The sequence below is a fragment of the Cavenderia fasciculata genome (genome assembly GCF_000203815.1).
Source record: "Cavenderia fasciculata unplaced genomic scaffold Scf_EU5ZYIE01EUG8B-5, whole genome shotgun sequence".
Taxonomy (NCBI): domain Eukaryota; phylum Evosea; class Eumycetozoa; order Acytosteliales; family Cavenderiaceae; genus Cavenderia; species Cavenderia fasciculata.
In genome coordinates, this window is record NW_004457642.1 from 130,077 (window position 1) to 153,117 (window position 23,041).

General features: G+C 36.4%; 9 protein-coding genes across 9 annotated transcripts; 3 read left to right on the forward strand and 6 right to left on the reverse strand.

The window, feature by feature from the left end:
* Positions 1 to 63: 63 nt before the first annotated feature.
* On the reverse strand, positions 64 to 1,573 carry DFA_09519 (uncharacterized protein; the record flags this gene model as incomplete). The annotated part of the gene is made up of 3 exons (XM_004352123.1): positions 64 to 668; positions 742 to 1,298; positions 1,362 to 1,573. The coding sequence occupies 3 exons, from the start codon at positions 1,571 to 1,573 to the stop codon at positions 64 to 66; spliced, it is 1,374 nt and encodes a 457-aa protein (XP_004352175.1).
* A 125-nt stretch (positions 1,574 to 1,698) lies between these two features.
* On the forward strand, positions 1,699 to 5,267 carry morg1 (WD40 repeat-containing protein; the record flags this gene model as incomplete). The annotated part of the gene is made up of 7 exons (XM_004352124.1): positions 1,699 to 2,272; positions 2,359 to 2,467; positions 2,549 to 2,779; positions 3,166 to 3,217; positions 3,288 to 3,609; positions 3,682 to 4,722; positions 4,789 to 5,267. 7 exons carry the CDS (start codon positions 1,699 to 1,701, stop codon positions 5,265 to 5,267), a joined length of 2,808 nt encoding a protein of 935 aa, XP_004352176.1.
* A 91-nt stretch (positions 5,268 to 5,358) lies between these two features.
* sas10 (U3 snoRNP protein) lies at positions 5,359 to 6,468 on the reverse strand (the record flags this gene model as incomplete). The annotated part of the gene is made up of 1 exon (XM_004352125.1): positions 5,359 to 6,468. The coding sequence occupies one exon, from the start codon at positions 6,466 to 6,468 to the stop codon at positions 5,359 to 5,361; it is 1,110 nt and encodes a 369-aa protein (XP_004352177.1).
* An 87-nt stretch (positions 6,469 to 6,555) lies between these two features.
* DFA_09522 (U3 snoRNP protein) lies at positions 6,556 to 7,683 on the reverse strand (the record flags this gene model as incomplete). The annotated part of the gene is made up of 3 exons (XM_004352126.1): positions 6,556 to 6,814; positions 6,898 to 7,447; positions 7,557 to 7,683. 3 exons carry the CDS (start codon positions 7,681 to 7,683, stop codon positions 6,556 to 6,558), a joined length of 936 nt encoding a protein of 311 aa, XP_004352178.1.
* Positions 7,684 to 7,879: 196 nt separating this feature from the next.
* On the reverse strand, positions 7,880 to 9,064 carry DFA_09523 (uncharacterized protein; the record flags this gene model as incomplete). The annotated part of the gene is made up of 1 exon (XM_004352127.1): positions 7,880 to 9,064. One exon carries the CDS (start codon positions 9,062 to 9,064, stop codon positions 7,880 to 7,882), a length of 1,185 nt encoding a protein of 394 aa, XP_004352179.1.
* A 229-nt stretch (positions 9,065 to 9,293) lies between these two features.
* Positions 9,294 to 15,932, reverse strand: DFA_09524 (uncharacterized protein; the record flags this gene model as incomplete). Its single annotated transcript, XM_004352128.1, has 6 exons — positions 9,294 to 9,463; positions 9,637 to 12,042; positions 12,154 to 13,351; positions 14,222 to 14,666; positions 14,706 to 15,609; positions 15,689 to 15,932. The coding sequence occupies 6 exons, from the start codon at positions 15,930 to 15,932 to the stop codon at positions 9,294 to 9,296; spliced, it is 5,367 nt and encodes a 1,788-aa protein (XP_004352180.1).
* A 406-nt stretch (positions 15,933 to 16,338) lies between these two features.
* On the forward strand, positions 16,339 to 17,747 carry DFA_09525 (uncharacterized protein; the record flags this gene model as incomplete). Its single annotated transcript, XM_004352129.1, has 5 exons — positions 16,339 to 16,347; positions 17,183 to 17,299; positions 17,409 to 17,457; positions 17,538 to 17,610; positions 17,669 to 17,747. 5 exons carry the CDS (start codon positions 16,339 to 16,341, stop codon positions 17,745 to 17,747), a joined length of 327 nt encoding a protein of 108 aa, XP_004352181.1.
* A 117-nt stretch (positions 17,748 to 17,864) lies between these two features.
* DFA_09526 (uncharacterized protein) lies at positions 17,865 to 18,866 on the forward strand (the record flags this gene model as incomplete). The annotated part of the gene is made up of 1 exon (XM_004352130.1): positions 17,865 to 18,866. One exon carries the CDS (start codon positions 17,865 to 17,867, stop codon positions 18,864 to 18,866), a length of 1,002 nt encoding a protein of 333 aa, XP_004352182.1.
* Positions 18,867 to 19,173: 307 nt separating this feature from the next.
* DFA_09527 (uncharacterized protein) lies at positions 19,174 to 22,085 on the reverse strand (the record flags this gene model as incomplete). The annotated part of the gene is made up of 4 exons (XM_004352131.1): positions 19,174 to 20,570; positions 20,648 to 21,199; positions 21,301 to 21,567; positions 21,659 to 22,085. The coding sequence occupies 4 exons, from the start codon at positions 22,083 to 22,085 to the stop codon at positions 19,174 to 19,176; spliced, it is 2,643 nt and encodes an 880-aa protein (XP_004352183.1).
* Between the last annotated feature and the right edge of the window lie 956 nt (positions 22,086 to 23,041).

Below are 23,041 nucleotides of genomic sequence, written 5' to 3' on the forward strand. Positions count from 1 at the left end.
GGCCTAAGAATCGTGATGGGATCCATCAAATATATATCATATAAATAAAATTTTTGATATCAATTACAATTTTTTAAATGGATTTATAATGATTATAGAATTTTTAAAAGATTCTTCTTTAACTTTTTGTTGGACTTCTTCTTTTTCTTCTTCTTCTTCATCTTCTTCATTTGGTAAATCAAAATTCCTTTCACCAAATGTTAATGCCATCAATGTTGGATGTAATGGATTAAATCTAACTGAATTGATACATTGATTGGAGACTTGAATTGAAATAGGAAGAAGAAGAGGAGAGTCTAATATGATTGGTTGATCATTTTGATTAATCGTATTATTATCATTTTCAGGTTTAGGTTCTTGTATTTCATCATCATTTTTCATGGTAGTTTCATTATTATTATCTTGTATTGTTGTAGAAGATGGTAAAGTTGATAATTTGTCAATTTCCATATCATTATGATTATCGTTATTATTATTATTTGTTGTTGATAAAGGGAATAAATGTAGTAGACCATTTTGTGAACCAGTTGAGAGGTATTTTCCAGTTGGATCCAAATCAAAATGTAATCTTTGATTTGTATCACCTAATCTTTCAAAACTAAATATTTGTTGAGCTTCTGTATTTCTTATATCCCAACCAATAATATAATTTGATTTTCTATATCCAGCTATAAAAGAATATATAATTAGTATTTAGTATTCATTTCTTTCTTTTCTTTTTCTTTTTTCTTTTATATTTACCAAATAAATAATAACCATCTTTACTAAATGATAATTGAGTAATACCTCTTGGTTTTGTGAAATTGGTAGGTTGAGGAAGGATGTCGACCATTGTATCATTTGATTGATCGAATAAACCAATATAACCATCAAATGTAGATACTGCATAAAAACCAGATACATTTGATCGATCAAATGCAATTTGACTGGGTCTGCCTGGAATACCTTCATTTGCCTTCCTGTCATAGGTTCGTATTGTTTCAAATTTGTTTCCAGGTCTAGACACTTTAAATATCTTGATTGACTTGTCGCACAACGAGTATAGTTTATCGGCATTGTTGTTAAAGTCGATAGAGATGGCCGATTCTATGTCATCGACATCTGTCCAAGGTGTATAACCACACAACTTGTTTCCAACAAATGCATCGTATAGTCCAATCGATTGATGTTTACCCGATACTGCAAAATAACATGTTTCAGGGTTACCAGAGTTCATATGTGGATACCAACTCATATCATAAACAATATCATGATATTGTATATTTTTAATTAACTTTAATTTTGATTCTTCTTGTGTTCTAAAATGAGAGAGAGAGTATAAGTATGTTGAATATAACATAGATATACTTAGATATACTTACAATTCAAACAGTTGAACCGATTTATTCTCTCTTGATGATAATAAACAACAACCATCAGGTGACCATTTTACATTATTATAATAACAATCTTGTTTTGATGTCGTTGTAGTCGTTGTACTATAGTCATCATGATTGATTGAAATTATATTTGAATCTATCAATGATGAAGACTGTAATGTAGTAGTAGTAGTTGTGATATTATTACTATTCATTACATTCGAAAGATAATAAATACAACAACTAAATAAACAAAAACAATGATCTAGGTCTCTGCAGTTTCATTTTTCAGGTTCATTCTTTACTTTTCATTTCAGAGTAGGTTCGCACATACATACAAATGAAGAAGATTAGATTGGAACATAGTGCACCAGTACTATCGGTTAGATTCAATTATGATGGACAGTATTGTATGACTGGATCACAAGATCGATTGGTTAGATTGTGGAATCCTGCCAAGGGTTTACGTGTTCATACATTCGAAGGTCACGGATACCAAGTATTGGATGTTGCTGCAACGCGAGACAGTCGATTCTTGTTGTCATGTGCAGAGAAACAACTGTATCAATGGGATGTGGCAACTGGAGAGATTATCAGAAAGTTTAGAGGTCATCCTCAAACTATCAACACTATAGCTTTGGGTGGATGTCCTCCCAATAGTAGTGGCACAGACAACCAAATGCAACAAGCACAAGATAACTTATTGGCAACTGGATCATATGACAAGACTGTCAAGATATGGGATATGCGATCAAGAAGTTCAGATGCTATACAAACAATGGAAGAAGCACAAGACAGTGTCACATCGGTCCTATTCAACGATCAAGATTATGAACTATTATCATCAAGTGTTGATGGTTCAATTAGAGTATACGATATTAGAAATTCAAAAGTTATAATTGATCAATTACATCGTAAGTAAAAGAAAGAATGAAAGAAAGAAGAAATCATTGAGACTATCATTTATTTATTTATTTATTATTATTTTTTTTTTTCTTAGATCCATTATCTTCGATCTATATTACACACGATGGTAAATGTTTATTAACTTGTACAATGAATAGTACAATTTCATTACTTGAAAAGAAAACTGGTGATGTTTTAAATGAGTATGTACAAAATAAGATATACAGATAGATAATTACAAATAATATTTAAATATTGATTGATTGATTTATTTCTATTTTTAGATTTAAAGGACATAAAAATAATTCATACAAGGTGAATAGTAAGACATTGTATGATGATTCGTTGGTAGTATCGGGATCTGAAGATAATCAAGTTTATTTGTGGGATATTGTGGAAGGAACTATTTTTGCCAAACTGGATCATTCTTCTCCCTCTTCTCCTCCAAATAGTATTATTTCTAGTATTGATTGTCATCCATCACAAAGAGTCATATTATCTTGTTCTACTGATGGGTCTGTCAATTTTTGGCAACTCTAACATTTTAATTGATGATTGGAACTATCTATCATACCCAACAAAAACAAATATATTTGTTTGTGATTGTGGTATAACAACATCATAAAAAAAAAAAAACACAGATACATGGAATTTGGTTTTAAAAAAGGAAATATATAATTAAACACACTTATACAAATGGGGGTTGCCTACGTAGGCATATCCAAGATAGGTGATCAAGATGATTGTACAATCATCAATCAAAATTCAGTCGAATCCATCTTGACTCTACTTTGAATTTGGTAAGGTGGTGGTGGTGCTATCATAATGTCATTTTTGAAAAAAAAGAAAATCGTACAATAACTTTGAATCTCATATCAATCCTGGATTTTTATATAAATAGGATACCCGGTCCATATCCTCAAATCACTCAAATAAATAATAATATGAAAAAAGTAAGCAATAATATATTTATTTTCCATTCCATTTCTAATTTTCTTTTATTTTATTTTATTTTTGTTTTAGGAATATATTTTAATATTAATTTTATTAATTAATTCAAGTTTAATTACAATTTCTGTAAAGGTTAAACCTTTATCAGAAACTAGTCTTCGTGGTTCTGTTCCATCTGTACTTTCAATTGAAAAAACTGCTAGAATGAAAGGTTATCTTGAAGTTTTTAATAACTTTCTGATCAATCAAGAGGGTCAAGATTTGTTCACCGGAAAAATCAATCCACTTCAAATAATAAGATCTGTAACAGTAACTGGTTTATCTCTTATCCCTGAAGTTGGTGGTGTCCTATCCTTTGGTGCTGATCTTATTTTTAGTCATTTTTCTCAAGATAGTAAGTATAAAAAAATACATACCTTTTTATTTATTTCCTATTCCTTTTATTTATACTTTTTTTTCTTTATAGATTCAACAGCAGAATTAATCAATAAAGAGGTTCAAAAAGCTATAAATGAAAAATTGGGAAACTATAATTATGTTGACCTAAATGATCAACTTGAAGTTATTTCTTCTTCCATTGCAACATTTAGAAGAACAGTATCCAACTTTAAAGCCAACCCAACCGATGACAATAAGAGTTTTATGATTGCACAGTACGATAGTACATACAACTCTTTGAAAAATGATATAAGATTTTTACATGACACTTATTCAATCTCGGAAGCTCCACTCTTTGTTCTCATGGCTTCAACCAAGCTAATGTTTTTGGCCGATGGTATTGTCAATGCAGAGGAATATCATATCAGTGGCCAAGTCAACATTCTCATTGATGATTTCAGAGACAGTCTAGACAAGTACATTCGATACTCACTACCAATCTATGAAAAGGGTTTGGCAAAGATGGCCAAAACCAAAGACCCCGTCAAAGATTACAACGATCGTACCGAGTACTTTAACCAGATGCTTCTCGGTCTCTATGATACTGTCAATATTTTTTGGGCTATGGACCCTGTCATGTTTCCAAAGGGTGTCATCACTGAAAATGTCCGTTATCTCTATTCCGATGTGGTTGGAAAACCTACAAACGAACGTCTAGATAGAGAATCCAAAGGATATTTGCAATACAGAATGAAGGATTTCCCACTCGACTCTGCTGATAAAATCAAAGCCAAATTTGACACTCTTGGATTCTACAACTACCAAAAGCAATTAAAAGGTGCCAATATCTATTGTTGGGATCGTATTGATAGTATTCAATCGGTATTCTTTGACTATTCAAATACTGGTCAACCAAAAACTAGAACAAACAACAAAATTGGAGGAACAGGTGGAGCTCTAAAGAAATTGGATCTCACCACGCCAATCTCTAGTATCATTGTCAGTTCTGAAAATGATATCTGGAAACTCAATGTAGGAGGTCAAATTTTTGGTAAAGGTGATCCAAGAGTTCATGATACTAATCTTGTTGCAAAACCTGGTCATAAAATTGGTCTTTTTTGTCCAATTGGTAAATATATAGAAACATAATTTTCCTTTTTCATTTTCATTTACCTTTTATATTTTTTATTATTAGGAATTGATGTTACAGAAGGATTTAATTCATTATCATCAATGTCAATTGGATTCGTTGATGAAAGTGTAATTGATGAGAATATTGTGGTTGTAGGTACAGGAAATATGTTTGATGTTCAAAAGTATTATACCAAGAGTTCAAATGCACAATTTATTTTCAATGGAATGTCAACTGGATTGAGTTGCATAAAGACACATCCTGATGGGTCCAATTTTGATTACTACATCTCTTCAAGTGCCAATGCAAAATATCGTGTCATTATCTATGGTCGAGGTAATGTTGGATCACAAATCAAAGTTCAAGTTTACCTTGCTAAAGTACTTGTAGGATCAACTACGTTTATTCAACCTATTACCTATGGTCGTGCCATTGATACTGGTATTGATATTAATCTTGTAAATTCTAAATACAATGACCTAAGAATTACAATATCACAAAATTCTTACAACTTTGCAAGTTTTGTTTTAAGAAATAATTAAAAACAAATAAATAAATCTTTTATTTCTATTTCTATTTTGATTTCTATTTTGATTTCTATTTTGATTTAAAATTTTATTTAATTTATTATTTTTAATGTAAATATGGAGTAGATCTAATAGCATTTGGATTAACACTTCTGGTACCCTTGTAATTGGTACCTTGGTGTTGAGCCTTTGATCTGCTAGCATTGACCTTTTTGATGGCAGCATTGTATTGGTATTTGTATTTGATACGAGAGTGACTCTTTTCTGGATTTCTGATACGGGTAAGACCACGATTCTTCTCCATCTTGTAGTCAATGTGACGCTTGCCACCGGCAACATCAGTGTCTTCGGTATAGTATTGTGCTTCGCTTCTTGGGATACCGTCATACTCTGGTTCGTCGTCCTCGAGTGGGATGTCGTCGTCCTCTGCCTTTGGTGGCAAGATACGTTTTGGTTTCTTGACCTTGTCGATCAACTCGACCTCTTCGTCGCCCTTTGAACGCTTGGTCTTGCCCAATTGAGCCATCATTTGTTCCATTCTCTTGCGCTTCAAGTACTCCTTGCCCTCCTTGGCGTCATCATTGTCACCAACGTTGGCAGTGATCGAGGCCAAGTCACCAAAGTCACCAATATCGTCCAAACCATCGGAAAGTTTCTTTGGCTTTTTCTTTTTGAGGTCTTTTTTCGATTGGGAAAGACGGACGAGGTTTTCTTCTTCGTATTCTCTTTGTTCACGCTCTGCGTCGTCTTCCTTTTCCATTTCGTCCATTTCGTCGGCCAATTCCTCTGGAGCATCACCGTATTCCTCTTCGATGAGTTGGGCCATGGAACTACGAACAGCCTTTTCTTTGTTCTTTCTCTCTCTCTTTTGCTTTCTAACATCCTCGCCTTCTTCATAGTCGCCACCTCTGACCAAACGGTTGCCAGAGATACGTGGGGCTTGGTAGAGACCGGCCTTGTTCATCAAACGAGTGTCCTCGTCGTCTTCGTCACCTTCTTGGTTGTCGCCCATCGACCCAAGGTCTGGCTTAAAGGATAGCGGGTCGTTCTTGTCGTTGATGGATAATTTGCCAGTTTGGGCAGTCTTGAGTAATTTTTCAATTTGGTATTGTAACTTTTGATCCAACGGTTGAATCTTTTCCAACATGACTCTAATCTTTACCAATTGATCAATTACTGGATGATCCTTTATAGAAGTTCCAGATGCCTTTGCCATTATATAATATGAAATATTTAAACAATAACTTAATAATAAATCTTTAAAATGGAAAAGAAAAGAAAAGAAAATTAGTTAATTTATAATTCAAACTCTTTTTCTTTTTTTTTTGTTGGTTTGAGACATACGATATTTAGTTTCCAAAAAGCTAACACCCTTGTTGGTTGGTAATTGACCATCTTTAACTTTTTGAAGGATTGGTAAAATTGTATTTTTGATTTCAGAGATTTTAGATTTAAACTCTTTCATCAATTCAATAAGTTCTGGTGATTCGTTTTCCAAAAAATCTAATTTTTCTTTCTTTGTAAAATGACTTAAATCTTTTTTAATCTTTTCAATATCTTGGCTAGAGTAAATAAATAATATAGATTGTTAATATAAATGTATATATAATTATTAATTATTATTATTTAACTTTATATAGTTTACCTTTGACCAAAATCAATAGATGATAAATCTTTGTTCATATTTTGTAAAAGTTTTTCTTCAGATGATTCGTTTGAGGCCTTTTTATCTTTTGATACCTTTTTGGAGATAATCTTTTCAAACTCTTGATCATCATTGTAATCGTCGTCCTTGATCATTTTGTTTCTTTGTTTTTGTAATTCCTTTGCTTCCTCTTCCTCTTCTTCCTCGTCCATTGAATCCTCTGCATATTCGTCGTCATCTTGATGATAGAAATCGTCCTTTTCTTTACCCCAAGACAACTTGTTATCCAAATCTGCATTCTTTTTCTTTTGTTTAAGTCTTGCCAACTTTGAGTCTTCTTCTGATGATTCTTCTTCTTCCTCCTCTTCAAAATCATCCTCTTCATCATCAATGTAATCATCTTCATCTTCTACATAGTCATCTTGTAACTCGTCAAAATCTTCTTCTTCTTCATCTGAAACATCTACTGGTAATACTTCAACTCGTTTTGCTTGTTGTTTCTTATTCTTTTTAATATCACCCAATGAAATCATCGATTTCTTTTCCATAACTATAATATAACAAAGTATAAATTTGAATAGTAATAAAGTATAAGTAACTAACTCTACTATAGTCTCGTACTATCTTCTTCTTCTTCTTTCTCTCTTTTTCAAACTTACAAGAATCTATTTCACCTTTGCCATATAATTCATCAATAGATTTCTCTTTTGATTTATTTAATGGTTTCTTATTATTATTGTTGTTGTTACTCTTAACATTCTTATTATTATTCTTATTATTAACCATTTTTACAGATATAATATAGAGATAAAAAGAAAGAAATAATAATAATAAGTCGTTCGTTTTTTCAATTCGACCTCTGTCCCTTTTCGTTTTTTAATTTTGTCGATTTTTTTTTCGCAGGAAGGTTTTCATCGTTTTGGATTGAATGTTTTTTTTTTTGAGTTGGTTCTAAATATTTAAATATAAACCTAATTAATAATTAATTAATTGATTTATTATTTATTAAAATAAAAGGATCAATATCAAGACTATGATAAATATCTGTTGCAGTTTGCCAAGCAGCTTGTTGTTTTGTTGGTTCTTCAAATCTTGAAATTTCATGCCATGCTTGGGCCTCTTCAAAGGGCATTCCTTGTTGTTTGGATTCCTTTGCACTCTTGTAGAGTAGTGATAGACCTTTTTGGTGGCTAGAACTAGAGGATGGGTAGATGAGATTGTATAGACCACTGAGACGATAATAAGTCAATGTTGCAAAGGGTGCTCCCTTTTCCATCGACTTTATACCGACTAGTAGTCTTTTGATCCATGTTTCAATCTCTTCTAGATTCAATTCATAGTTTATCCTTTTTCTGAGTTGTTGTTTGGGAGCTGTACTCTTTTGACTGGCATTGGTTTGATTGCTGTGATTCGACACTGTACTATTTGATCTGATCAATGAAGGTGGTGATAGGTTTTGGTTCTGTCCTTGACCAGATGAATAATTTGGATCCAATGGGATTTGAACACCATTTACTTGTATCTGAGGATTAGATGTGTTGATCGCTGCAGCGGCAGAGGCAGCAGGATTACCACCACCACCAACACTATTACTACTATTTGCTAGAGGATTGGGATTGTCACCTGCTCCTACACTCGTCTCTTGGATATCACAAGATACAATATCCTTGATCAAGAATAGTTTTGGAATATCAGTTGATGAGATTGGGTTGAGATTATTATAGACCAAAAAATGGTTGTATAATATCTCATCACGCGAGTAGTCGTAATTGAGTGGATTGTAGAGTGGTGCCTTTTTGGATGACTTTTCATGCTCGACAATCGATAGGAGTATCTTGGTGATGATGGCAAGCGAGTAGGCTACACGAATACCGCAACCGAGACGCTCTCCAATCAGCGGTGTCATGGATGCAATCTCGTCGAGTGCACGCAGTGGCCCACCCTGGGTATAGTAAGCAAATGCAAGGATAGCTTGTTGGGTGATGAGCTCGAGTCCTTGTGTGGTGGGCTTGATGGTCTCGGATGCGCGGATGACTTGGAGTGCTTCGGCGGGCTTGCTCTGGAACGTGTAGACGAGCGCGCGGATATGGTCAAATGCGAGTGCAAACATCCAGCTGGTCGAGTCGGGGTTGATCTCGTGATAGTCGCGTACAATCTGTAGGGTCATGTCAAACTCGGCCTTGACGATTCGGTGAAAGATAAAGACGAGCAGGAGCAGCTCGCGGTAGTTTCGCGTAAAGAAGCGCTCGCTGTAGCCCGGGATGAGCTGCGTGCAGCGGTGTACAGTCTCGTCGACACGCTCCCAGCTGCCGTGGTAGACATCGCGCAGTGCTTGGATCGCGATGGCGCCGATGAGCAGGTTGGACGCCTCGACATTGCCGTTTTGCAGGTAGCCGTCAAGCAGGTCCTCGACAATCTTGGACGCCTGCTTGGCCAGCGACACAGACACGGCACCGCAAAGAGGAAACAGCGACGCGACAACTGCCAACCGACAGTAGTTGATCGCGACCAGCGGGCCGACGATCCAGTGGGTCGCCGAGTGGTGCGGCTCGACTATCTGCACACTCTTGACCATGCAATACATGGAGAGCTGCAGGTTGGTCGATCTAAAGTAGAGCTCACCCAGCAACCCGTAGATCTGGCCCAACTCGAGTGCGATAGTCGTCGACAGCGAGATGTAAGCGTCGGCATTATCGCGCACCTGGAACTTGTGGCTGGCTTTGGTCCACTTGAACAAACTCTGCTTGGTGTATTGCGACAACAGGGAGAGGACGAGTGTATTGGACGGACGTGGTGGTGACTCTTTGAGGATGATGAGTGCGTCGATAAAGTATGGCTCGGCCTGTCCATAGAACCCCATACCGACATGCGCCTCACCCAGTCGCTTGATGGAGACGGCCAGACGCAACCGCTCCTCATTGGACATTTGAATGCTCTCATAGACAGCACTCGGCGAGTGGTGGCCATGCAACGTGCCACCAGCACCCGAAGGAGGTCCAACATTATTATAGATATTGTAGCCGTCATAGTACGGGTCGTTGTTATGACTGTTGTTAAACTGTTGTTGGTGTTGTGGTTTGGTGGTTGGACGAAACACGGGCACTGAAATATGCTGTACATTCTTGAGCTGCTTAAACAGGTTGATGTACTCTCCGTGGTATTTTAGTGTCTCCATGTACTGACACTTGAGCAGTGCCTGCTCGCCCGACTCGAACGAGTATCGCATCGCCTTGTTGAGATTGTCGGCGACCGACAGATCCGTCTTGCACCAATGGTCCGACAAAATAGCATTGTATGTCGGAATATCGTTGCTCGTGTAGTTTTCCTCGATCCACTTTGCAATCTTGAGATGCAACGATTGTCGCTGTGTCAACAACAAAGAGTTGTAAATAGACTCTTGCAACAACTGTGATCTAAATCCATAATAATAATTCCATTCATCATCGAAAATATTAGAGTATGCTGTTGCACTAGATTGTAAGTTGCTTGAACCACCATTATTATTATTATTATTATTATTCATATGTTGTTGTTGAGGTGACTTGTTTTTGAATTGATGTTCAACTTCATTGTTTACAAGTTTTGGAACTTTGTTTTTTGTAAACAATAATGTGTCTCCTTGACTGTCTGGAGTTGTTGTTGACGACACACCACCACCGCTACCACCATTTTGATTACGTTGTGACATTCTATCTAAAGCTTCTTTGGCATTTGATCGTTGAGATGATGAATTACCAAATAAATCGTGAATGTTGGCATTGGTAAAACTCTTTGCCTGTGTGTCGTTCACCTTGCGTGACGGGGCAGCCTGCTTGTAGCTGTATTTTGGCTGTGGTGCGCTGTGTACTGGAACTCCAGAGTTGCTCGACCCACCACCACTCCCCGATGGAACGTGAAGTGAACTAGATGATGAAGAAGATGGACCTTGGTCATCCAACAATCCAGGTGGTGGAAAGTAGACAACTGAACGACCAGACGACATTTGAGGAGGGTTACCACAACCATCGGTATTGAGACCCATGTTTTGAGTGACGTCGCGGTGATGAACTTCGAGATACCCCATATCAACTAGTTGTTGAAGAATATCTTTGAGATAGGGACGTTTAGAGGTGATTGGGTAGAGTAGCAGTACCAAGGGATACGGGAATGCAGTACTACCAAGTACACTAGCAACCTTGAGAATCATGTTGAATGTGCTTGAGAGCGTGTTGACCTTGTTGAGATAGTATGTCTCTAGTTGATCGGGAATTGAAGGGAACCCACGCAACAACTGTGACGGGTGTACATAACACCGTTCCTTTAGCAACAGCACATAATCTCGTTCACGTAAATGTTTGGTCAACTCTAAACATACGTATGGGTTACCCTCGGATTTACTGTAAATAAGTTCTGACACAAACTTTGATACATCCTTTACTCTCAGCACACTCTTTACCAATTCCTTGGTTCCATGTGCTGACAATGGTTCCAATTTCATTTCATAATATTCTAATGACATTGCATCTCTTTGTTGTGGTAATTGTGATTGTTGTTGTTGTTGATACTGTTGTTGATACTGTTGTTGTTGTTGTTGTTGTTGTTGTTGTTGTTGTTGTTGTTGATTATTATTATTTTGATCTAAATCAATAAATGGTTTATCTAAAGATAATGGAGTATTATCAACTTGACATTTTGGTGGAAACGCTTTGATGATTCTTTGTAATTCTTTTGGTCGTTCTTGACCACTCGATGATGATTGAGTGGTTGCAACGATCATTAATGGACGGATATTAAAACAAACCTGCACCAAAAAGGCCCAAGACACTGGATCCATATAATGAATGTCTTCCATGATAATGACCAGTCTGTTTCGACTGGCTGTCAGACGCAAAAAGTATGCGAGTAACTCGAACGTCCTCTCCATCAACACATTGGCCGACGACATGAATTGATTCACCACTTCGTTGGATGGGAAGTCTATTCGAAGCACTGGATTCAGCAATGACAGTAGAGGTAGAATTTCAGGACGATGGTCTGTGAATTTCTGGAATATATACTGTCTAATATGTTCGGTTGGCATTGATTGTAAATGTTTGTATCTTGTCCAACTCAATGTTTTATATGATTTATCTCCACCTTTAAATCTTGTTTCTCCCAATGAAAATTCTGAAAAGAATAAATCTGAAAATATTCCTAAAAGAGACAGACAGAACAATAATGTTAATAATCCCATTCAAAACAAAATACTACTAATTATCTATTATCTATTATATATACCATTTAAAACATTATAGGCTCTAGTTTTTTCTAAAACACTACAACTACCACATAAAACCATTGCACCTTTTGAAACACATTGTTTGTAGAGTTCCGTGACAAGAGTTGATTTGCCAACACCGACATCCGACTCTATCATGATGAATGATGATTCTAATCGTTCGGTGAGTCGGTCGTAGGAAGAGAGGAGGGTAGACAGCTCCTTTTTACGACCGTGCATTTTGTGTTGTTGCTTGTTCATTCGATTGAGATGATCGTGATCTTTGGTGGTTGCAATATGGGCAATACTGGTGGGTCGATAGGTGACCATGGTGGCAACACATTTGGTCCATGTTGGGGGTGTCGACCCGACCTTACTATTACTATTGTTGTTGTTGTTGTGTTGATAGAGTGGATGTGGTGGGAGCAACAAGACAGAGTCAGAGTCGAGTGGTGACTTGCCATCTTGATTTTGGTATGAAAAGGTGACTGAAATAGGCTCAATATCATTGTTGGTGTTGGGGGTATTGGGAACAAGACATTGTTCACCACCTACAAACAATTGTGGTGTACGGTTGATTGCCGATGCTTCAAGACCGCATAATGCCTGTGGTGAAAGATCTGCTTGGCGACTATGCGTACTGAGACGCTTGGAGTTATAGTCTTGTGAAGTTTTGAGATGGTCACGTGCACCACTACTCGACAATGACCCGACACTTTGAGATGATGCCGACAACATGTTATTGTTGCTGGTACTCTGTGTCATCATTGGTGTCGGTTGGTTGAGTAGAGTAAATGGAAACTGTATGTCATAAGACACAGTGTCAAAAGTAATCGCCTTTTCACATTCTTTCTTGGTCGAGTCATCGCACAGAATCCATCCACCTTCAAACAATACATTCTCTTCTTCTAATACTACTGCCGAAGCACCAATACCACCACCATTGTTGTTGATGTTGTTGTTGGTAAATGGGACTTGGGGAGTAGGTGGTATACGGGGATCTTGAGGTAACTCATCGGGGATATCGTCGTCATCATAGAGGAGATCGCTGTCATGGTCGCTGCAGCGGTCCTCTTCTTCGATGGGGTGTAGTCCAAACAGATGTGGTTTGATGGGTGACATGCTTGGTCCTCCGCCGCCGCCTGGTGAGTCTGCATCACCGCGCTTGGAGGTGGTCTGGCGGTGCAGGGTAGACAGCCAGTTGAATGCGTAATGTATCTTTTCGCCAATCATGACAAACTGCGACCGTTCCTTGGTACCGACAATACCGCACACAATCTTCTCGGTCAATACGAGCAGGTTCGTGTCACGGATATAGTGGCGACTATGTGATTGAAGCAGCTTGAGGATATCCATTGACAGTTTGATAGTGGGTACCGAGTGGTTGTGGCTGCCGTAGGGGGGCAACCCAAACGCACACACGACAAACACTCCATCATCCTTTTGCACAATGTCGGCCACTGTGCCGTCGGACCGCCGCACCATCTCTTGTATTCGCAGTATGGCCGGATGAAAGAAATTCATCGTCTCCCAATTGAGCACCAAGTTGAAAAAGTGTATCACCAAAAACGTGACATTCTTACTCTCCAAACTCCAATCTTGTGTCAACCAGAACCGGTCCAGTTGCGGCATACGCACAATCGATGCTGATGGTGCACCCGCCGCAAAGAATGATCCTATTCCACCACGTGAACTTCCATAATTCGAACCGCCTCCTCCTCCAGTCGACCCGTTTCCATTGGTACCACTCCCATTACTACCACTTCCATTACCACCACCATTATTATTTGTACTATTATTAGAGTTTAGACTACTATTACTATTACCATTTCCACCACCACCGCCGCCACCGTTATTATTATTATTATTATTAAAGTTGGATTGCAAGAGAGAAGTGACTAACGCCTTGACGTGGATGGGCAAGTGAAACCAGAGCAGCTGATGCATCTGCATGAGCATGTCGGGTGTCATGTCTTGCAGCGACATCTCCTGTGCCGTGTGAATGCCCATCGGGTTGGACAACTCTTGCATCGATTTGAATAAATAAATATAGTTTTGTTGGTTCATGTTGAATATGTTGTTATCTACAAGGTCTTGGTGTTGAAAGATTGAAATTTGGTCGCATTGGGCATAGAGTTTAATTAAAAGCCATGCTTCGTATGTTATTAATATCTGACCAAATGGGTTGGATATTTGATTCAATTGTTGTTGTTGTTGTTGTTGTTGCAGCTGTTGTTGTTGACTAGTAGTAAACATTAGGTTAGGTGAAGATGAAGGTGAAATGGATATTTTACGTGGTTGTAATAATGGTGTAATCGGAGCACCTGTCGCTGTAGTAGTCCCAGAAATTCCAAATAATGGTGGTGTATTACTATATGAATTATTTGTATTATTATTATTATTAATATTATTATTACTATTGTTATTATTGACACTAAGAGAACTCCCACTATTACTATTACTATTATTACCATTGGTATTATTATTATTATTACTTGATTGATTGTTGTTATTGTTTACATTTTGTTGTTTACTTAGTGATAATTTTAAAGGGAGGGATAACAAACCATACTTTTCATCGTATAGTCGAATCAATCGGTTGGTTTGGACAAGACCTTGGCCACCAAGCAATGATATCCAACTTTGGTTCTCACCACCAATCGATCCCATCATAATCTCTCCACACCCAATAAATATATTATAAACTGGATCTGAATTAATTTGTGAATTATTTACATTATTATTATTATTATTATTACTATTACTATTTCCATTTCCATTTCCATTTCCATTCCCATTATTATTAATATTAATATTATAACTTGGTAATAATATTTGAAAATTTGTATTATATCCAACTCCATTTGCATTTAATGGATGGAGTGAAGGTGATGACGAGAATGTGTAACCACCTGATTGACTAAGTGATATATTTTGATTATTATTGTTGTTGTTGACCGACAGGTTACCGTGAAGACTGCTGGCATGACTCGTTCCGGCATTGAAACTATTTGACCATCCACCACTATTATTATTATTGTTTGATGATGAAGGATTATTATTATTATTATTATTATTATTATTATTATTATTATTGATAATGATTGGAGTTGATGGAGATATCGATCCATTATGATGATGGTGATGTGAATTGTTATTTTGACCATTTGTATTGTTGATATTAATCGAACTTGTACCACCATTGATACTTGATGATAAATTCAATGATGACGAAGAAGGTGATGGTGCACCATTACATCCATTACATGTATTGGTTGCACCATTATTATTATTGTTATTGTTATTGTTACCGTTATTATTATTACCATTATTGACATATAATTTTTGATTCAATTGATTTCTTAATCGTTGAGCACATTTCATAGCTCTTCTTGTCAATGTTGACGACTCTTCACCTGTTTCTCTCCATACCGATACTATTTCCTCTCCATTGATAATCTGTAATATATCTCCACCTAGATAAATAAATGTGTACAAAAGAGTAGTGTTAGGCATGGTTAAACATAAAACAAATGGATCCATCTCTCTACATACCCTCTTCCAAAATGATTTTAAATGAATCTTCGACAAAAGAGTGATAGTTTGAATGCAGATGATCGGGAAACAAGGAATAAAACTTGACGATGAGTACTGGAACCGTTGCACCAAAGACATCGGGTGTATTGATGTCTGGAGGTACTGGATTCTTCAAGTATCGTTTGAATGTGGTAACGGGCACATGCGCCGATAGTGCCTGAACCCGCGCAGGTGACACTCCTTCCAAGTGACCTGCGTTCATTTTTTAATGTATTAAATTATTATTTATATATATATATGTGTGTGTGTGAATATCTATAATGATAGTGTATATGTTATGTATATAAGATATCTAAATTTGTAATTTGATATAAAGAATAAATAATTAGTATTTGTTTGTTCTTGAAAACTAGTCCGTCATTTATTTCTAAAAAAGGAATGTTTATGATATATGGGAAATGAGAGTTGTCTTCGGAAGACAACAACAACATACAATATGATGATGAATGTTTAAAAAAAAGAAGAAGAAGAAGTACAAGTGATTGATCTTTGATAATCAGAACAAAAACAACAACAATAACAAACTTTGTCGATTCTATCTGCTAATGTCGGTCGTGTTCTTTTTGTGTGCTACTATACTATCTACCATCTATCATATCACTAACTAAATGTCAATGGTATTTGTTTGAATAATCGATTGTATCTCCAACAACAACAACTACTACAAGCAAAAACCGTCAAGAGTGTGTTTGTGCATGGTGTGTGTTTGGGGGTGGTGTAAATTTTGGAAGTTGAATCCTCCTCCTCCTCTAACTATCCCTGGGTTGGTTTAAGATAGATTGGTGAAGATCGACCTTGTTTGTTTCTTTGTTTGTTTACCTACTTTTACTTCTTTTTTGTCAATGACAGATTCTATAAGTCTTGTCTCTTCTCTTTCTTCTTCTTTTAAAGAATTATTATTGTTATTATATTATTTATTATTTATTAATTATTGTTGTTATTGTTATTCATTTAGAAAATAATTGAAAACATGATATAAGTTGGTTGTTGGGTGTTTGTTTTGTTGTTTATTTATTTGGGACAATAATATCTTGAGGATTTATTGTTGTTGGTAGTAGTGGTGGTGTATGTGTGTGTGAAGGAGGAGAAGGATAGATACCAAACCAAGAGACACAGTCTGAAGAGAAAAGAGGGAGGGTCTCAAAATTGTCCTTTTTTTTTTTTATTTTTTTTAATATTTTTTATGAGCCCCGATTCCAACAACATTGTTTGGTCGAAAGTGTGTGTCTTCCTTCCTTCAATTCTAAATTTGGCTCGATCATGGTTTATGTGACAGGATATTTTTTTTTGGGTGTGACTCGATCGACATTCACGTTTATTGTGCTAACGCGAGCTCATCGTTCATTGGTTTGTTGTGTGACCCGACATTACTTCCAATTAATTGGTTGTGATAAATTGGACATCAATTGATTACTGCTTGTTGGAATGTGATTGATTAATTAATTGGGCTAGGAAATTAGTAGTGGTAGTGTGTTGGTAGGAGGAAGAGGAGTAGAAAAACAAAGAAACAGTACAGGTAAATCTTACAAAAGATCGTCGTCGTTGAAACAACAACAACAGAAAAAGAGAGTAAGAGATATCATCTCTCGTTCATTATAATATAACCTCATGTTATCAAAAAAAAAAAAAAAAGGAGATTAGTAGTTGTGAATATTATTAATTAATTAGTAATATATAGTTAATATCAACAATGTATCTTACTAGTACACTAGAATTAAATATGAATTGTATTATAGATTCTATCTTGGATCTTTGAAATACTTTGCTGAAACAATCATGTCCAAATTAACAATTTTAAACTTATAAGCAATATTGATCGATCAAAACGATGGCCAGCGTTTTTGTTCGCGCAACAGTTGTTTTTTTTCGTCATTGTCATTGTTTGAAGAGATTTAATATAAATATACATATATATATATATTATTTTATAAAATATAGAATTCTAAAAGTCCAAGTCCAAAGCAAAGGTTCCAAGAGGGTATTCTACAGACAGGAAGGTCACAATATACATTACTAAATTAGGATAGAGTTTACTATTGAACAAGGCGTAGATATATCAAGGGTAAGTATGCACCGAAATAGATATAGACCTAGATGTATGTTATATAATGACAGCTACTAAACCATCAGCTAGATGAGTCAACAGCAAACAGAAAAAACAGAGGAAAAGAGACATTGTGCATACTGCTTAAAAGCAATATCAGGTGACGAGGTTAAAAAGTGTGCAGGATGTATGCGTCGTGCCTATTGTGGACGTGATTGCCAAGTAGGTGATTGGGGAAACAAAGGACAGTCACACAAGACATGGTGCAAGGACAAGTTGTGCGAGGAAGATATAGACTGGGAGGTGCGCGAGACTCAAGGCAAAGGCCTGGGTGTTTTTGCCAAGCGCATGCTGCCCAAACACACCAAGATTATGGTAGACCGCGGCTATAGAACCATCAAAGAGACTCCACTCGATTTCATCAATTCGTTAATGCCCCACGGCGGCACGTTACAGGCCAAGTGGGACCTCAACAGCTTCTTTACACCAGAGGGTGGCGACAACCTCGGTATTCGTTTGGCACGTGTCAACCACGACTGTCGCAACAACGCCACCAACAAGTACGTCACTGAACTCAACTCGTTTGTTTTGATTGCCATTAAAGACATTGCAGCTGGCGAGGAAATCACCATCCAATACTACTTTTACAATGATTTCTCGACCATCAAACAAGTGCGTGACATTAGAGAATCAATCATCAAACCAAAGTGGGATGTTGTCTGCGACAGCACCTGTGTCTGTAAAGATGCTGCTGTAGTCGATCGTATTGAAAAGGCACATCAACTCGATGCCTCCATCCCAACCATGTCGTTGCGAACTGAAGCCGATGTACGCAAGGCATTACAAGCTGTAGATAACCTCATTGCAATGGGTGAAGATCTATCATCTGGTATCATGGCACTTTCACGTACCTACTATGATGGTTTCCAACTCTCCATTACCAACCAAAAGACATTCCCACTTCACACCAAATACATTGAAAAATACCTAGAGGCTGTTGAAATTGTCGATTCTAAACATTCAAATACATACGCTGAAGCTCTTCGTTATAAAACTTTCCCAGAATCACATAGAAATCATTTTTCAAAATAAAAAAGGTAAATAAATAATAATATATATATATATATATAAAAGATAGATAAATAATGATAATAATATTAATAATAACTAACACAATAAAAAATGATTACTATTTTTCTAATTTTTAGTTTTTATAATTTAAAATATAAACCAAACAAAATTTTCCAAAATACTTTACTTTCTTCAAATATTATATAAAATGTGGTGTTAAAGAGTCAATAATCAATAGTCATTTTTATATTTATATATTTAAAACATTTATTTATTTATTTGCTATTTCTATTCTTCTTCTTCTTCTTTCTATTTCTATTTCTATATTTTAAATATCAAGTTCTTGATAAGTTTCAGCTTTAGTAGAGAAACAATCAAACTTGAGACCTGGACTCTCTTCTACCCATGGTCTAATGGTAAGTGATAGAGAGTTTTTAGAGGCATTGTAGATGGTTTGGAAGAAATGGTCGGCACCGAGGTCACGGTAGATACCGGATACTTTGAGTTGTTCGAGGACGTTGGGTCGGATATCGGCAAACGAGGTGACGATGGACAGTTCGGTCAACTCACGGATCAGCTCCTTTAGATATTTAATACCGGTACTGTCGACGTTGGTGACTGCACCGAAATCCAAAATAATGGCCTTGATCAGCGGGTTCTTGGTCTCGTCTTCGAGCTTGTAAATCTTTTTCAACTGCTTTCTGAGATAGTAGGCGTTGACAAAGATGATGGGCGAGTCGAATCTAAAGACGGTGACACCTTGCTCGACGATGGCCTCTGGGTGGAGTGCAACGTCGGTGAAACTGGCCGTACCAGGGATACGACCGCATATGGCCGTGTTGGGTTTGGACGATTGGTAGATAACGAGCACAAGCGAGAGAATGACGGCAGTGGCAATACCAACTTGCACACCAAGCACTAGAGTCGCCCAAAAGGCAATCAAAAGTAAAAACATGTCGGGTTTGTTGATCTTCCAGAGTTTTTGTACTTCTTCGAGATCGACGAGTTGCGATACTGCAAAAATGACAATGGCAGCCAATACGACTTTAGGTAAATAGTAAAATACCTTGGTGAGGAATAAAAGGGTAACACCAACTACGACGACCGATACAATGGTGGTTACTTGTGTCTTGGCACCAGATGCAAGATGCAAGGATGTTCTGCCAAAGGCACCGGCGGATGGGTATGATTGGAAGATACACCCAATAATATTTGCCATTCCGAGAGCAAACAGTTCCTTGTTCATTGACAACTCATATCTACACTTGTTGGCGGCGACCTTTGATGCAGAGACAGTCTCGATCAAACCAACGATAGGAATGACCAAAGAATCCTTGTAGAGAGAGATGGCAGTGTTGAAATCAAAGTTTGTGAAAAACGATGCACTTGGTAGACCCGATGGAATGGTTCCGACAACTGCAATACCCTTGCCCTCGAGATCGAGGAAATACGATGCAAGTAAACCGAGTGCGACAAGAATCAATGGAGCGGGCATTGGAATAGTAGTCTTTGGAATAGTCTTTATATGATGTTTAAATACATACAAGAGAAGGAAACAAATCACAGACATTAAAACAGCTATCCACTGTGTATGTCCAAGATTTTTTACAATTTGAATCACATATTTCCATGCAAATTGTTGTTGTCCTCCTGAAAATCCAAATAAACTATTTGTTTGACTAAGTATAATAATAATTGCTGCTGCTGATGTAAATCCACTTAATACTAAATAGAAAAATAATAGAAACAAATTAGATACGATAATAATATATTATTATTATTATTATTATTATTATAATTACCTGGTCTTGATAAAAAGTTGATGAGGAAACCCAATTGAAGAAAACACATGATTAAAAAGTTGACACCAACTAGGAGTGAGAGTAGATTGGCCAAACCAATTTGTTCACTGAGTGTAGTGTTTTCAAAAGCTTGAACGGAAGCACCGACCATAATGGACATGAGAGCAAGTGGACCAACAGCCAAATGACGAGATGATCCAAAAAGACTGTAGATGAGTGGTGGAATAAAAGCAGTGTAGAGACCATAGATTGGTGGTAGACCTGCTAAAAGAGCATAAGCCATTGACTGTGGAATGATCATTGTACCAGACGACAAACCAACACTAATATCATTTTGAAGGTACTCTAGTTTATAAGTAGACAAAACCTCGACAATGGTAAAAGTCTTTTTTGAAAACTTTTTAGCCTTTTCTAAAAATGGTAACTTTTCTTGACCTTGTTCCAAACCAAATAAATCACCTTGAAGTGATTTATGGTGAAGTGTTGGGTCTCTATGTGGTTGTTGAGCCAATAATGAACTATGTGATAAATTATTTACATCTATTTCTTCCTCTAAAAAAGAAAAGAAAATATCAAAAAATAAAATGATTAATTTTTAAAGGTTATTATATATTTATATTTAAATATTTTCTATTTTTTTTTTTTTTACATACCAGGATTAAATAAAGTTTGATGAGCAGATTTAATATGATTAATGATATCATGAGTTTCTGGTGATGACATGCTATAACGTTCAGAGATTTGTTGTGTCCAGGTTTCAAACAAGAGTGACTTTAGTTCATTAAAGTTTGCTTCACCCTCTCTTTCAAATCTTTCACACATCTTTGAACAAAATTCCAAGTTGGCTCTCGTCCAATCCAAGGTCTCTTCTTTTGATCTATCATCAATTTTATCTAATGCTTTACCAATATATTTTGATGCTAAAAAACAAAATGGAAAAAAGGAAACAAGTTTATATTAATATTTTTGGAAACATATATAAATAATTGTTTTGTCTTTTGTATTTCTTACCTTTGGCAGCCAATATCTTGATTCTTTCATATTCTACAGATATTTCATCAATGTGGTGACTACTGGTAGTACTACGATTGAGACTTTTACGAAGATGATGTGAAGAAGTGGAACTTCGAAGTGAGTCTCCACCTTCGCCTCCTCCTCCACTTAGTCCATGGAGATGATCATGGTTATGAAAGGAATGATTTTTACGAAGAGGGTTATGGTGATAACGTTGGTGATGGTGATGATGATGGCCATCTTCACCTACATGTTGTGGATGGTGGGTATTATCCAAAGTGGAATTTGTGCCAAGGGGAGTATCATTGATATCCAACAAGACACTGTCGCTTCCTGTGATGGCTTGGTTTGGTGAATCTGTTGTACTTAAATCGCCATTATTTGTTAGGATGGCTCCATTATTACTATTTTCATCATCTGACATTATACTCCCTGTGAGGTGGTGTTGTTGAAAGAGTGTACAGAAAAATTAAAAAAAAAATAGTACTTAGTCTCTTACAAAAAAAAAAAAAAAAAAACTATAAGATATGTAAAGATAGATATAAGATAGATAAAGAATACTTTGTTTGTATTTTACTAAAAGAGATATCTTCTAAGTAAGTGTGATGATAAAGTAAAGTTGTAGAAAAGGGGAAGGAAGGGGGTGTAGATGAAAAGTGGGGAAACAAACAAGCAAACTAATGAACAAAAGACTAGCGTTCACCAACTGGTTGTTTGATTCAGCACAACAATTGGGGGTGTAGATTAAAAAAATCAAAAATAAATTGGTGGATGGGAGGGGGTCCCCTGGTCACCTCCCCAACTGCACTCCGCAACAGCCCTGTTTTGCGTTTTTAAACAGACGGTTGCAATCCATGCGATCCGTGAAAATAAAATTTGTCACCAATTTTCGTTTTTTCTAGAACCAAAGTGCACACGGTCAAACCTCTCCTTCTCAGTGAGAATACGAACGACAACACTGGTAAAGCAATATTAATGGAGATAACAACACCGATCGACAAAACTATGGAAAGGAAAGCTTTCACTTTCATCTTTGGCAACCATCTTGAATAGCTGCCAAACCAATACATAGCATGCTAGCGTGTAATATAATTATTTTATAGATATCTTGGTTTATTTCTATCATTTACTTTGTTGGTTACAAATAATTATTATTTACTGTAAATTTACGAACAGTTAGGGTTTGTAGGTACCTCCAACATCGATTGACTGACTTGTTAAAAAAAAAAAAGAGTACACATCGACAGTTCAACAACTTGTTCGATCCAAACATTTCATCGTCAAACATATATAATGTGATTGATTTCATTATAATATTATAATTTAAAAAAGATAGAGATATTTTGTTGTTGTTGTATTGTTGTATATATAATGAACATT